Source organism: Teleopsis dalmanni, chromosome 2, assembly GCF_002237135.1.
Source record: "Teleopsis dalmanni isolate 2A chromosome 2, ASM223713v2, whole genome shotgun sequence".
Classification (NCBI taxonomy): domain Eukaryota; kingdom Metazoa; phylum Arthropoda; class Insecta; order Diptera; family Diopsidae; genus Teleopsis; species Teleopsis dalmanni.
In genome coordinates this window covers 181,218,485-181,233,834 of record NC_051847.1, presented here as the reverse complement: position 1 = coordinate 181,233,834, position 15,350 = coordinate 181,218,485, and the positions used below count along the sequence as shown (strand labels likewise).

At 30.0% G+C, this 15,350-nt stretch overlaps 3 protein-coding genes across 7 annotated transcripts; 1 reads left to right on the top strand and 2 right to left on the bottom strand.

Moving 5' to 3' along the window:
- Positions 1 to 73: 73 nt before the first annotated feature.
- On the bottom strand, positions 74 to 2,841 carry LOC119685829 (protein claret segregational-like). Its single transcript, XM_038100215.1, has 3 exons — positions 2,371 to 2,841; positions 1,610 to 2,313; positions 74 to 1,477 (listed from the first exon to the last, which is right to left on the bottom strand). The coding sequence occupies exons 1-3, from the start codon at positions 2,558 to 2,560 to the stop codon at positions 257 to 259; spliced, it is 2,115 nt and encodes a 704-aa protein (XP_037956143.1). The 5' UTR covers positions 2,561 to 2,841; the 3' UTR covers positions 74 to 256.
- Positions 2,842 to 4,796: 1,955 nt separating this feature from the next.
- On the top strand, positions 4,797 to 7,845 carry LOC119680601 (DNA polymerase iota-like). 3 transcript variants are annotated; one of them, XM_038093513.1, is made up of 3 exons: positions 4,834 to 4,874; positions 4,939 to 6,187; positions 6,253 to 7,845. In XM_038093513.1, exons 2-3 carry the CDS (start codon positions 5,192 to 5,194, stop codon positions 7,606 to 7,608), a joined length of 2,352 nt encoding a protein of 783 aa, XP_037949441.1. In that variant the 5' UTR covers positions 4,834 to 4,874; positions 4,939 to 5,191; the 3' UTR covers positions 7,609 to 7,845. The 3 variants fall into 3 exon arrangements, with proteins under 3 accessions (XP_037949439.1, XP_037949441.1, XP_037949440.1); XM_038093512.1 differs by having other exon boundaries at positions 4,857 to 4,874; positions 4,923 to 6,187; XM_038093511.1 differs by having other exon boundaries at positions 4,797 to 6,187.
- A 3,466-nt stretch (positions 7,846 to 11,311) lies between these two features.
- Positions 11,312 to 15,342, bottom strand: LOC119680626 (transcriptional adapter 2B-like). 3 transcript variants are annotated; one of them, XM_038093546.1, is made up of 5 exons: positions 15,250 to 15,342; positions 15,072 to 15,169; positions 13,326 to 14,198; positions 12,336 to 12,427; positions 11,312 to 12,253 (listed from the first exon to the last, which is right to left on the bottom strand). In XM_038093546.1, exons 1-5 carry the CDS (start codon positions 15,254 to 15,256, stop codon positions 11,479 to 11,481), a joined length of 1,845 nt encoding a protein of 614 aa, XP_037949474.1. In that variant the 5' UTR covers positions 15,257 to 15,342; the 3' UTR covers positions 11,312 to 11,478. The 3 variants fall into 3 exon arrangements, with proteins under 3 accessions (XP_037949474.1, XP_037949473.1, XP_037949475.1); XM_038093545.1 differs by lacking the exon at positions 15,250 to 15,342 and having other exon boundaries at positions 15,072 to 15,245; XM_038093547.1 differs by lacking the exon at positions 15,250 to 15,342 and having other exon boundaries at positions 11,584 to 12,253; positions 12,336 to 12,497; positions 15,072 to 15,245.
- Between the last annotated feature and the right edge of the window lie 8 nt (positions 15,343 to 15,350).

Below are 15,350 nucleotides of genomic sequence, written 5' to 3'. Positions count from 1 at the left end.
ATTATAAAATCAAGTATTTCATACACATATACTGGGCTATTATAATTTCTATTTACTTTAAGATATAGCGAAATAGTATATTTTTTTTTATTTATATTGTTTAGTTTTTAAGTATAAAAATTTGGATTCGGCTATAATACTTTAGAAAAAATAAAGAACTAAATTTTGTTTTTAAAAATCAAATTTTTTAACAATTAAAATAAATTCAAATAACTAAAAATAAAATAAAACGTCTAACTACTTTACAAATTGTTGATTAATTTAAGCTATTCATAATATTATTTGTAGAAGAATTTAAAACACGATTCCGTTTAGCCTTTGTCATTTTACACGAATTCACTGAGGCTGCAAATCGTAGTGATTTGAGTGATTCCACAAAACAATCTTGGAAAGGAGCTACATTGATGAACATTAAAGTTTTAGAGTTTCCACCTAACGAAGGCATTAGTAAATGTGTAAGTTTTGAGTTTCTGTAAGGGATATGATCTTGTTTTTGAAGCAACGCTAGTATAACGTTAGTCAATTCTGAGAGCGATCGATTTATATTCTTAGTCTCAGTCATACGTGTGCTTGTTTTAGGCGATTCTGAACCAGCCAAGTCAACTAAATTTATCGTACCAACCGACATTTCATTATTATCCTCATGAATACCGGTTAATTCAATTTTGGTTACCGCATGCGAACGTGATGATCTTTCGTTACCGACTGTAGATGCGGTAGCACGATTCATTTTGGCCAAATTCATAAGTTCGCGCAAACGAGATGCTGTAGTCACAGTTTCCTCTGTAATATTGGATACATATATGTCATATTTATTATTTGTGGCCATACGAATTTCCATCTCCTTTTGCTCGTTACTAAGAAGATCATATAAAACTTCATTATAAATCTCTAGAAATGTTACTTTTATTTCGTATTTCCATCCAAGCCGCTTGTAATTCTTTATTGATTCAAATAACAAATCTACAGTACGTGGTATAACGCCTGGATTAGATTGCACACCATCCATGGTGTAAGTCTTCCCGCTGCCTGTCTGACCATAAGCAAAAATACAGATATTATATCCGTCAAGTGCTGATTGTATGAGCGGTGATACCATTTCAAATATTTCAGATTGTCTGGAACAGGGATGAAATACTTGGTCAAATCCAAAAGTGTGACTAACTTTACCTTTAGTGGCTGCATCGTTTTGACTATAGATTTCCAAAGTAGCTTCATCTAGATAATTCCAGCCACATAACATTTTATCCTCTTCACATGGCAGAGATGGACGTACACGACAGAATACTCGTATATTCCCTCGTAAGTCCATAACCATATTATGCAGCTCTTTACGTTCCATGTTGGAACGAAATAATTGCTCTTTGCTGACTCGCGATTCTTCCGTTAACTCTGTAACGGTAATTGTGAGATTATTTTTAGTTTCCCGCAATTCCACCACTTCCGTAGACAAAGCACTATGCTCTTTGGAAATTCTCTGAAATTATTAAACAATGGTAAGATGTGATGTATATTTACATTTTCCGGTATATAATTTACGTAGTATAAATTTTACATTTTCAACATTAAAAAAAATATGTGCATATATATATATTTAAATGAAACTTACTGTGTGTTCCTTCTCTAAATTTTGTAGTTGCTCTTTGGTTTTAACCAGACTGTTTGACAGCGTTTCAATTTTCATTGCTTGTGACTTTACTTGTCGTTCCAGACATTGTATATCAGTTTGTGCGTTTTTTAATTGTTCTTTCGTTTCATATAACTGAGCTTGTGATTCCTCTAACTGTTCAGGTAGAGTTTCCATTTCACCCATTAGTTCACATTTTTCTTCATGGTTTTGTTTAAGCACTTTATATTTTTCCAATAAGTCATTGTATCGTGCTTTATAGTCATAGGCAGGAATACGTTTGTTTATCGTTTTGCCAGGTCCTGTGGTTGAGACAGAAGTCACTGACGAACCTGCTGGCGTTGGCTTTTTTGAGACTACATTTGAAACCGGAGCACTTGCAGCACGTTTTGTTGTTTTATGTATTGCAGAAGTAGGATTTGATGTGGATTTCTTAATTGAAGCTGTACTTGTTGCGTTAAAAGTATTCATACGTGCTGGACGAGTTATAACTTGTGTACCCCCTACTGCTGCATTTGCATTTATATTCGCTAGACGAGAAGACTTTGCTGCTATTGAACCGAGTGCCACATCATTACGTTTTAAAAAATTCATTTCTCGTAAATCACAAGCAGATTTGCTACGACGTAACTTTGCTCGGTTTTCAGTTGTTGGTTTTCTTAAAAATTCAGGTGAAACGCCACGATCTTAATTTTAAATATATATAATACACTTTTATAAATTACTTTACAGAAGTAACATACCTCTTTTTGTAAAATTACTTGGTATATTTGATAAATCTCTGGAAAGTGGCTGATAGTTATTTGGCGGCAATGTAGAATTTTGTATAGTTTTAACTGTTCCAAACGTGTTGGTTTTGATTCTATCTGTCGGTATTCTAGAAATTTGCAAGGGACGTTTAAGTCCAGAAGGTTTTGGTAGTTTTGATTCCATTGCTATTTATAATTAATGACATAAACCCAAGACACTCTCTACTGTACAAAACAACTTTCAATGATTCTAACAAGACGCTATAAAATTTGTTGCCCGTTAATTTGTATATTCGAAATTTAATTTCGAAATTAAGTGCGTTCGCAAAACTGCTTGTAAAATTCGAATACAGCGTTGCAACTCCATTTTGAAAACATATAAATTTTATGGGCACACTGCTGCTGTAGGATTGATGCGCACTGTATTAAACCATAACTTTAGATTCAATTGCCTTGCTTAAAATTATTAACGAATATATGAAGGATACACAAAGTTATGTACATGACAGGTTTAATATAGATTTTTATAATTATCTATTGTTATTGCTGCATTCATTATTTTTATTTTATAAAATAAAATAAAATTATGACCAAAAATTCTAGACATTGTATTATAAACTATTTGTATGAACACTGGTTCAGTAAACCCGCACACATATTACTTAATATTTATTAAGTACAATTCACTAATAGTAATAAATTAACTAATAGTTAAGATTGTGCTACTCATATCCAATAAAAGGATGTTTAACAAAAAAAAAACAAAAAAATTTTAAATGTTTTCTGGATAAGTTTTTTAACCGAACCATCGAAAAACACCGAAATTTTTTTAAATAAAAACGGTAAGAGATTTTAAAATAAATAAATTCCTTTATTGCAGAAAAAAATTTAAAAGTTTATTTTATGAAAATGGTAAGAGTTTAGAGTACATGGATTGTTATTTACTTGGGTTTACTTGGTAAAAATGCAAAGCAATGGTTACAGTATAATCTTTATATTATAATTATTACAATTGAATAATTCTAATAGGGTTCTACTTGAAAGGCCTAATTAGTTTGTGTATAAATAGAATTTATTAATAAAAATAATGAATAGATTTGTGTAAATATTCAATATAAAATATAACGTTAACAATAAGTATTATGGTATTTACATCTACGTTGGCATTGCACACATGCACTTCGTGAAAACAACGGAAACACGAATTTGCCTTTTAACATTTTAACCAGACCGGAACCGAACAGAAAAAAACTGATATTTTAGCCGGAGCGAAAACCAAAACCGAAACCACATATTTTTTTTACTTTGAATCGGAATAGAAAAAATTACGGTTCGAAGCACTGATTTTAGCATTCGTGCAGTGTTGCCATAATCAAATATATCACAATTATAATAAACTGAAATAATCAAATCAAACACTTGTAGGAAATTTTGAAACTAAAAATCATATATAAGATAATAAATAAAACTTATATACCTGGTTTTTAATTAATTGAGTTTTTGTTATATAAAATACTTTTATTAATTACTACATACCAAGAACGTCGTTCCTTCCCCTCCTGTGTTGTATTCAATTTTGTTTTAGATGTATTTGTTGTCTAAATTGTAATGTTTCGTTTTCGCTGTCATTTCCAATGTCACATATTGTCAGTGTAATGAAAATAGTCAATTATAATTGTCATTTATAACGACATAGTGAAAACAAAGCATAAGCCTTTTGTATGTATTCGTGAAAACTATAAATATCGATTAACAGGACTAAAAATATGTTAGATTACTCTAAAAATGTACGATTGAGCAAAAAAATTTGACAGGCCGAAACTAAATATATAATAAATCCAGAATTACCAATTAAAAACGTCAAAAATAAAAATAAATAAAATAAACATATAACAAAATACAAAAGACATTACATTACTATTATTTGAAACAATATTTATATAATTTGCAGATTATGGTCAAAAATTTTTTTCAGTGTATATGCAATTTTTATTCTCGCATTACATGCGAATGTCAACATTAACATCATTAGTTGTGAAATTTCATAGGCATCACAAACTCGTGAAAAATTAAAAGAGAGTAATTAAAAATTTTAAATATTTCGGTTTTGTTCTACTTAATATAATACATTTAAATAAAATTATATATTTAGTGTGAATGAATTTACTACACTAAGTTGTATTGTAATTACGTCGCAGATAATTTTGACCTCCATTTCTCTGCCTGTTGTTCGAAATAAATACTTTCCAGTAAAATAAAGAAAAACTTATGCAAAAATAGAATATTTCCAGAAGAAGAAATGTGAAAAATTATATTTATTGAAAATATGCCGCATATGTTCATTCCGAATGCATTGTTTTAAATATGTAAATTTAATATATTTCCTTTTGACAAATTTTTCTTTGTTGTATATACTTGTTTGATAATAATAACAACAACAACAAAATAAGTGCACAACTTGGAGAAAGTACTTATAAATAAATTCTCTACTAAAAAAGGTATAATTATTATGTGTTGTGTATGCGATTGCTAAAGCATTTTCAAAGCCAACAACTCTTTCAGAAATTCGTGCCCGTTGAAAGATATCAAATAAGAGATGAGTGAAAATCGGTTTTGTTTTGGCCATTGATTTGCGCGGTAAAACAAGATTGGACTGTACAGTAATAATTACTTTTGCCGCTTGCTCACAAAGAAAATTAAAAATAAAATAAAAACTTTCAATTGAAAAATGCACAGAAAAGCTCCGAACGACTGAATAAATTAATAAAAAATTTTTAAAAATTTAAAAGTCTCTGTCATAGACAAGAAATAAAACATGGATTTTACCAGTGTGCTGAGTAAAAGTGAGCCACATCAGCGCACAATAATACATTTGGATATGGATTGCTTTTATGCTCAAGTGGAAGAAATTCGAAACCCTGCCTTAGCTACGCAGCCATTAGGTATACAACAAAAAAATATCGTAGTAACTAGCAATTATGTGGCCCGTAAATTTGGTGTCACAAAGTTGATGTTGATTGAGGAAGCCAAACGTATTTGTCCGCAACTTGTGCTAGTGAAAGGTGAAGATTTGTCACCCTATCGCCAAATGTCGCAACGTATTTTCGAAGTATTGCTTAATTATACTCCATTGGTAGAAAAGCTCGGATTCGATGAAAATTTTATGGATGTTTCAGCTTTGGTACAAACACGACAGCAACAAACGCAACAATTAAATAGTGCAGAGCACTCTGCTAATAGCGAAAATGTGTTTGAAAGTTCCAATGTTATTGGAAATATATATCCATCCGATGGCACAACTCTAAATGCATGTGATTGCGGCTGTGCACAACGATTAGCAATAGGCACACAGATTGCTAAAGAAATTCGTGATGATCTACGTACTCAGCTCGGTATTACCTGCTGTGCCGGTATATCTTATAATAAACTACTAGCCAAATTAGTGGGTGCACAAAACAAACCAAATCAGCAAACAGTACTAGTATCAAGTCATATGGACCAATTTATGAGGGAATTGAAAGGCTTACATCGCATTACTGGTGTAGGGCAGAAAACAGAATCGTTACTTTTGGAAAGTGGTATTGCAAATGTGGAGGAATTACAAAATTGTGATATGGAATTACTGCGTAAAAAGTTTGGGGCCGAAACAGCTAAAAAATTAAGAGATCTATCATTTGGCAGAGATACAAGTTTAGTGAAACCGACTGGTAAACCAAAAACCATAGGTTTAGAGGACTCTTGTAAACCGATATCAGTGAGTTCAGATGTAGAAGAACGATTCCGCCTCCTATTAATGCGCTTACTTGAACAGGTATGTCTAGATTACTTTATTATGTTACTAAATAAAATATTAAATTTTTTTTTCTTATACTTAAGGTTTCTGATGATGGGCGTATACCTATTGCTATAAAGGTGATACTACGAAAATTTGATCCACAGAAAAAGACAAGCCATCGGGAAACTAAGCAAGCTAATATATTACCTTCACTTTTCAAGACAACAGCTTGTACCGACACAGGTGGTGCTAAAGTTACTCTGGTTGATGGCGCACAAGATCAACTTCTTCAAGTGGTGATGCGTCTATTTGAACGTGTGGTTGATTTAAAAAAACCTTTTAATATAACTTTAATTGGTTTAGCATTTTCGAAATTTCAGCAAAGAAAAGTCGGCTCGTCGTCTATTGCAAATTTTTTGATAAAGAAAACCGATTTGGAAGTCCAATCTATTACATCACTTACAAATACTTGTGTTGTAGCAACTTCACAAAGTCCAACCCCTTCAGTTTCCTCTACGAATAGCGATGAAGCGTTTCGTTCTTCGCCCACTACTTTTCAACCAAGTGATCAGTTTTATCGACGTCGTGCTACAACTGCATCTCCGATACCAATGCTTGTTGATAACGGCTCAGAATCAGCCGCAACAAACTCTGATTTTTCAGACTTTTCTGAAACTGAAATCGAGCCATCACCTAAGAAAAGTCGTTTAAGTCATTTATTCTTGGCTAAAAGACGCTGTTTGAGAGGCGCTATCGGTAGTACAGATGCTGCTGACGTGGCTTCACCTAGTAAATTAAGAGTATGTGATTTACGTCTAAATTCTCGTGACAGTGATAAAGATTTTCCTATAAGTCCAATATCAAGCGGTACCAATACTAGTAAGGCTCATATAGCAATGCGTTTCCGGACCATACCACCTTCTACATTAGTTAGTCGTTTGGAACAAAAAGACCGCTGCCGTCCACCTATTGGTACTATCAAGCATTTTTTAACCAGTACCTCAGTGGATAATTCACCATTGCATTCACCCATGGATGAGACTTCAGGTACACTCCCAACAATAACAACAATTGTAAAACAAACGGAGATTATTGCACCTTCAACAACAACAACAACACCAACGTCGACTTCTCCTGCTTCTATTGCACCAACTACTTCTTCCTCCACAATTATAAAAGGTAATGTCTCCAATATACCATATCCAGCTGGCGTTGATAGTGAAGTATTTAATGAGCTTCCGATAGATGTACAGAATGAGCTAATAGCATCGTGGAGAAATTCACTTGCAGCAGCTGTTGCTAATCAAAATTTAACAGTGAGCGGGTGTACAAGCGAAGGCACAACAAGCAATGTTATTCAACCATCTAGCAATACAAGTACAGCTAAAGTTGGCAGTACCACAAATAATGGTACACAAAAAAATACACTTTATCGTTACTTTTTAAGAAATAAGTGATGTGTTTTAATTCCTTACTTAATTTTCATTAATGGTGTTCCCAGACCAATAAGCATCCACATTTACTTTTAAGTTTCATATTTTACAAACAAGTTAAATTTTTATAATAATTTTAAAGTATTTACTTAGTATTAAGATATGATTATGTATTGTGGAGTTTTGAAAACTAGAAAACAATATGCAACTACCGTCAATCGTATGATATAAAATATATAGAGTCCGAAAATAACAGTTATTTCAGAGATTTGTAAGAAAAATATTTAAGTATATAATTATCTTCTAACAACTTTTATCCTTAATATTATGCATGCATTATATATATATATGAGCGTTTTAAAATAAAACTCAAAAAGTAATAACCGTATTTCTGGAAAATATAATATAAAAAGCAAATTTTATTATTAACCTTTGAGTTTTATTTTAAAAGTTGTAAGATAAGAGTTATTAGTTGATTTTTATTTTTTTAATGATAACTGTTACGGATTCCCTGAAAATATATGGCATAGATTGTTAATAATATTACTATAATGTGAAATTTTGAAAATCAACAAACAATATGAAGTTACCATCAAACGTATGATACAAAATAGATGGCCTAATTTGTTAGTAATATAACTATAATAATTTTAATAAAAAATTTAAAACGTGATACGATTATTTATATAACAAATCTGTACGTTTGTTAAGCAGTGTTTTAGTTTTCAATATTTATTTTTTTAATGTTTGTGTACGCTATTATATGTATGATTCTTCTCAATAAAAATGTTAGATTATTTCCAGCTTCATGTATTTTGTGAAGCGGCGACCAATTGTATAAAGTTTAGATTCTAGATTTAATTCATGTTTAAAAAAAATTATATATAATATATTATTTGGTCTTACCTGGATAAAAACATTTGTGAATTTAAATTGTAAAGCACCAAGTGCGATCAAAAAGTTGTAAATCGAACAAAAATTAAATGGTAGTTTCTTTCAAATTATATTTTATTAAAATTCTACATATACACAAATTCTGCCTTGATGTATTTTTTAAATAAATTATTTATGTAATATAAAAATTAAATATTTGTGATATGAAATTTGGTTTGGTTTGAAATTAAGACTCCATAGATATGTCATCCTTTTATGGTGTAGTGTATTCTAACAAGTTATGTTAAGCTCAATTTATATTATGAAAATCATTAGACACTATAATGGCTCCCTTGTGGGAATAATGTTTATCGTAGAGTCAACCACTTTTAGAATCATTGTTTGAAGTAAGTCGGACTGCTTTAGATTAAAAAGAACAGTGTTTCGACCTACAACACCACTTAGCATTTACTCAGCCTTTTATATAAATAATTGTAGCTTTCAAATAATTTCCCTCAAATATACATATTAAACATTATTTAGTTTAATGAATATGTAAACATGCGAAATAAATTTTGATTAGCATCTGCAAAGATCACTTGTTCCCTGAATATTTGTTTTTCATTTTTTTAAATAAAAATCGGGAAAAATTTCGAAATTTAAAAATATAAGACTTTTTTGTATTGCACTTTTGATTATATGAAGTATCTAAATACAAATAATTTTTTGCATTTAGAATAGAAAAGAGGATAATCCAAAAAAGAGGATAATTCGAATCCAAAAAATTAATTGTTAATCAAGTGAAATCTAGAGCTAACTATACAGGTGTTTCGGTACTTCTAAGTAATCATCATTAGTGGTCTTTTGGAAACAGCTATTGCTATAATTTTTAGCCTGAAACTATCGGAAATCAAACCCTGTCAAATTTGCACGGCGGATTCGTGTGTTAACAGATAAAGCCAGCATACACTTGATTTGCTTTATTTAAATTTAAAATTTTCTTAATTCTTATATATTTGCAAATAACAGTCGCGCTCACAGTTTTATTTTTAGTACTAACGCATAAACGACGGTTATATACTATAAATTTACTAAACTATTCTAAATTGATGTATAAAAGTTTATACATAAATGAATATATAACACTGTGCGACACTAAACTCTCCTTATTTGATTTTTCAATGATCTTACGTTAATTTACGGTTTGTTAAACTCAAATCTGCAACACGTATTTCTTCTAGACATCTGAGCCTTTTGGAATAGCAAGTTAAAACTGTGCGATGTGGGTTAATAATTACAGTGGTTTTAGCGACGCTAATTCTTTAAACAATTTCAAGTGATAATTTATTATTATTTTTCAATGAAAAAGCTCTGACATTTCAAGAGCTTGAAGTGTTATCCGACGTCTGCTCAATCGAAAGCAACCGTTGAAGTTTTCAGACTTTAAACATGACGGTACAAACACTGATGTGGCAGAACATTCTAGACGTCCAAATAAGCCAGTTGTACCAGAAAATAGGTCAAAAAAGTTTAAAAATTCGTTTTTGAAAACCTTAAAGTGAAGTTACGAAAGATAATTAAAAACTACTGAAAAATATCGCAGGTATTTCTGGAGTTAATTTTATAGAAACATTTATTCATGAGAAATTTGCTTTCGTGTTGAGTGTCGTGTTTGCTTATACTGGACCGTAAACAATAAAGGATTATTAACAATGGTATGATACCACTACTACACGCCTTGATAGACAACAAACAATAAAAGTATCCCGAAGCGATCAAAAGCTAGCTGGCAAGGTTATGGCATCGGTATTTTGTAACGAATATGGTGTCTAATTCATCTACATATTAAAAAACATACTATCAATAGCCTATATTACATGATATTATTGAATGTAGAAATCAAGAAAAAAAGTGCTATATATATTTCTTAATGATATATAATTCATTAATATATATATGAAATATATTATTCATAGGTAATAGAAAAAAGTGCTGTTTCACGAAAACAATATCCTATCTCACAAGCCGGTGAAGACGATCTTTAAATTGTATGATTTATGCTGCGAATTGCTTCCTCACCCAACATACTCTCCAGATCTGTTTCACATCGACTACTGACGTTTTACAGAAATCAAAAAGACATTCGACTCAAGTGAAAAAGTGTTTACTAAAATTGAGTGTAAAGACATAACGTTCTACAAAAAATGTAACCAAAAGTTAGAGAAGCATTGGAATGAATGCATAAGTTTTCAAGGAAATATTTCGACGAACAAATTTAAATTTCTCAAAGACCGGGCTTTAGCATTCAAAATATATTTTTAAAGCTTGAAAATAGTGAGAATATAAAGTTTTTAAGTATTCTGAAGAAGAGAACAAATAATGTATATATTTTAGATATTAACAATTTATTAAATATTAATATTTTATTTGTTTATATATATATTGATATACATATTTATTTAAACTTTATTAATATTATATATTTTGTATTTTTATATTTCTAAAATCAAGCAAAGCAATTCAATTCAATTTATTATTTATATGACTAAATACAATGTCTTCATATTATTCCAACATAAACTTGATACAAGTGTCTTTTAAATTATTCGCCGAAATTTTACTAATCTTAATTTTTAATAAATGAATATATATATATATATATATGCATAAATTTTAAAAAGCATAATTTAAAATAAAATAGTTTTTTTATGGGAAAGTCCAAATGTGAATTTATAATTATAATCTTTTTTTTATTTCAGGCATATTTTCATTATTATTTTGTTATTATTGATTAAATCTAAAATAAATATATAATTATTATTGTTACAATTAAATATATGAAATTGATTTTCGTTTGTCGTTTAATTAATAATTGTAACTAGCAACTGTTACAAAGACTTAACTTGTTTTTTATTTTTTCTTAAATTTAATAGATTTTAACAACCTTTTCGATAATAAACCAATTTAATTTAGTGTATTCTGAGTTCCTATCTTAACTTAAGTTTAATACCTTCTGTTCAGTTACTGACTTAACCAACCAACTTTTATAAAATATCTGCGCAGAGAATTTTCAACAAGCGATAGATTAGAAGAAACTGGTGCACCACTTAAAAATAATGTCTTAAGAGATAGATATCTGGTCGGAGGTAGATTAAATAGTTTACATAATTGCTTTTCATTGGTTGTTAGCAAATCTGCACCGAGCGGTTCTTTAAGTGTCTTTAGTTCATCTAATTGTGAGCGTAGAATGTTACTAACTGATACTGGCGCGTTTGTAATCATAGCAGGAGCTTGTTTAACAACATTTAAATTTGGCTTCAATTGAGTATTATTATTTATTATCTTTTTTAATTGCTGTATTTGTTGCATTTGTTGAATTTGCTGCATTTGTTTTATGTGTTGACTTTGATGCATTTGTTGCAGTTGTGTTATTTGTTTTATGTGCTGTTGAAGTTTTAGTTGTAACTGTTGCTTGTTTGCTATTGCTTGGCTTACGATTGCAACGTGATTTTGTTGATGAACCTTTTTTGTGACTAGTAACTGCTTTAGGGGTGTTGTGTGTGCCGTGACTGTTCGTAGTTGCTGTATTAGTTGTTGTTTGCGTTTGTTTAGGTTCGCTGCTTTTATCATTGCCTTCGATTGTATCGCCGACGTCTTCATAGGAGTCGACGATCCCCGATAGCTACCCAAAAAGTTTTTGCTGTGCAATAATGCGGCGGAGGAGATCTGGACGCCTGTGCGGGGCATGCTTTTTGGTACGATGAAATTTGAGTTTACGTTTCCTTTTACCTGGTCGCTATAAAAATATAAAGAAATATATTATTATAAGTATATGGATTTAAAAAGTAAAGTTATCTGTATATGTTTGGAATACTTACGCCTTTTTGTTGTTGCTGTTGTTGTTGCACGGAAGAGATAGTACGGAAGAGCCTTGCTGCTGAGGATTTCCAGTGTTGAGTGTGATGTTGTCCTACAGTTAAACATTGTCTATAGCAACCATTCAATCGATTTCCGTTTGGTATTCCAATAATGCACGGAAGCTGAATATCGCGAAATTGAAAAGACAAAAAAATTTTGATAAATATTTCACAATTATAATTTATTTCATACGCGATATTCAAGCTTTCGTGCAATATCAGGGTAACAAGCAAAAATATTACGTCTCATACGTAACATACAAAACAAATATAAAATCCTTATAGATTCATATTTTCATATTTATAAGGATAAAATATTGTTTTAAAGTGAATAAATATCATTGCATAGAGCTCACAAAAGCTAATATTAAAAGATACTATATTATTTTTTTATTAATTAAGTAAGATTTTTATATTCTCTCAATATGTTATTACGAATCTTACATATCTCGTATGCATAATCACAGTTATAATTCCTTTGAATAATAATAATTGCTTGAAGTAAATAAATTTAAATGCAATAACAATTCTTATGGTTAATAAATCATTTTTAAAAAACTACTTTATTAAAAATTAAATTGATTTATATCGAAAAGTTAACATATATTAGTGTTATAATTAACCAGTGTAAATGTCATTTAAAAATGCGAATATCAATATTAGTACAGACTTATTTTTATTTCTTTGAAATACAACTTTAACTTTAACTTCTTAAATTAATAAACGTTTGACGTTTTAAAACTACAATTTATTTATTGGCTCTCTATTTGGGCTAAGGCAATTGTTTTTTTATGACTAGAATGCAATGTAAGTTTTTATGTTTTATCACTGGCATAAAAAAACAGATTCATAATTGCATTTGTAGCTTGATACAAGGTACATTTCAAATATTTTCCTAAATATTTTGAGGATTTATTATTTACAAAGGTAACTTAAAATTATGTAACTCACAGTTTTTGCATGACCTGAAGGACCAGCGGGGCGGCGTGAGGTAACAGCAACATGTTGCTCAAAATGGCGACAATCTTCAATCTTTGTGAGTCCATTGTAACGATAACGAAATAATTCGGACAAGCGTATACGTAATTCTTTTTCCCTCTCGAGTGAGGCTAACAAGCGATCATACTCGTTGCACGTATAAAATTGTGCAAAAACTCTAAAGCGATCCCGAAAATCTTTTTGTTCTCTCGTCAGCCTTGGGTGGAGTGCATAATTACGATTACGAAAAAAGTTTGTCACCAATTGATAGTCTCGTACAAGACGTTTGCGTCTTACACGTTCACGTCGTCTACGTGTATACATATCAACATGTGCCAATTTTAAGAGATAATCTGCTTCGCTATCATCAGAACTTAAGGATATTGAAGAGATAAGTTGTTCAGCAGCAGGGTCATATTCACGTTCAAAACTATCTCGATTTGGCATATAGCCCAACTGAGCTGCTTCCTCATTTGATATATCAAGTGGAGGAATGCGTTGTACAGTTGTTTCGCCCAATGGACCCGTATCGTCAGTTGTATGATCAACAAGTTTTGGACGTTGTGCCTGTGCTGGTATCCATGTATGACGTCCCATAGTGCCTTTTACAAATTTATTTGCATACTCTTCCTTCGAATCTTCTGGCGATTTCGTTTCAATATGTTTGCTAACATCTTCCCAATTGCCGTAACCATACTTTTCGACAGCATCTAGTAATCGAATTTCTTCTCGAGCTGTCCAAGCACCTTTTCCTCGATATACAGACAACACAGCTGTTCCTGTGTCCATGAACTGATATGCATGATTATTTTGGTGAGTACCTATTTCAGCACCCGTTGCGAAACACTATTTATTGCATTTTATAAAAAATAAATTTTTATATAATTTATTATTACATTAGAAATTTCTTATTAATATTACTAATATTAATATGATAATAAATAATTGCTTAAATTATAATAATGTTCGTATTGGTGACGACCTCAATGTTTATATTTTAAATTTTTTGCCGGGCTTTAGGTCGTGGTTTTAAAATTTATATTTTTATATAATAACTTGTATTGTATAAAAAACAAAGTTTGTTAAAGCCCGGCAAAAAATTTCAAACTTAAATTATAATATATTTTAAAAATTTTTGTTCAAAATATAATAGTGTTATTTAATTTACTAGTTTCTATTAATAAGTTAAAAATTAAAAACAAGTTTTGTTTGTTTTGTTGTTTAAACAACAATAATAATCAATAGTTCATTATTGACTTTTTAGATTTAAAATATTTACTGTTATCACTATAAACATAAACATAAATATATATATATACATATATCATATATATATGTAGAGAAAAAAATTAAAGTAAACTTTTTTGTTGTTAAAAAAATATTTGATTAATTGTTTATTCGAAAATATATTCCATTATTACTATTATTATAAATGCATATATATATATATCTCGAAGTAATATTAAAAATAACTTGTTATTAAAAAAAATGTTTGCAATTATTGACTTTTATATTGATTATTATTATATACATATACATATGTATGTATAATAATTAAAGACTATATTTATTTGTTGTTAAATAAAAAAATAAGAATTTAGAATCATCGATTTTTTGTTTATTCGAAAATTTTACCATTTTCGAAGATCACAATTTTTCGGAGAACAAGCAAAAAAGATAATTTATTCTAAAGAGAAAAAATTAAAAAATATGATTCACCTGTAAACACAAATCAAAATTTTCACATTCAGCGCAGTGAACCCGAATCCCATTAATATCATCTTGGCAATTTGTGCAACTATATTTTGTGAAAAGATCTGAAATTTTATTCATATTAGTTAAACACTTATAACCTAAGAACACGGCTAGCAAATAATATCGCAAAAATTTTACGCACCCGCCATATTGGCTTTTTTGTTTAACAGAGTCGTTATATTTGTAGAGTTGCTATGTTTCAGAATTTCGAAATTTCTATATCACACATTTACTTTGAAAGTA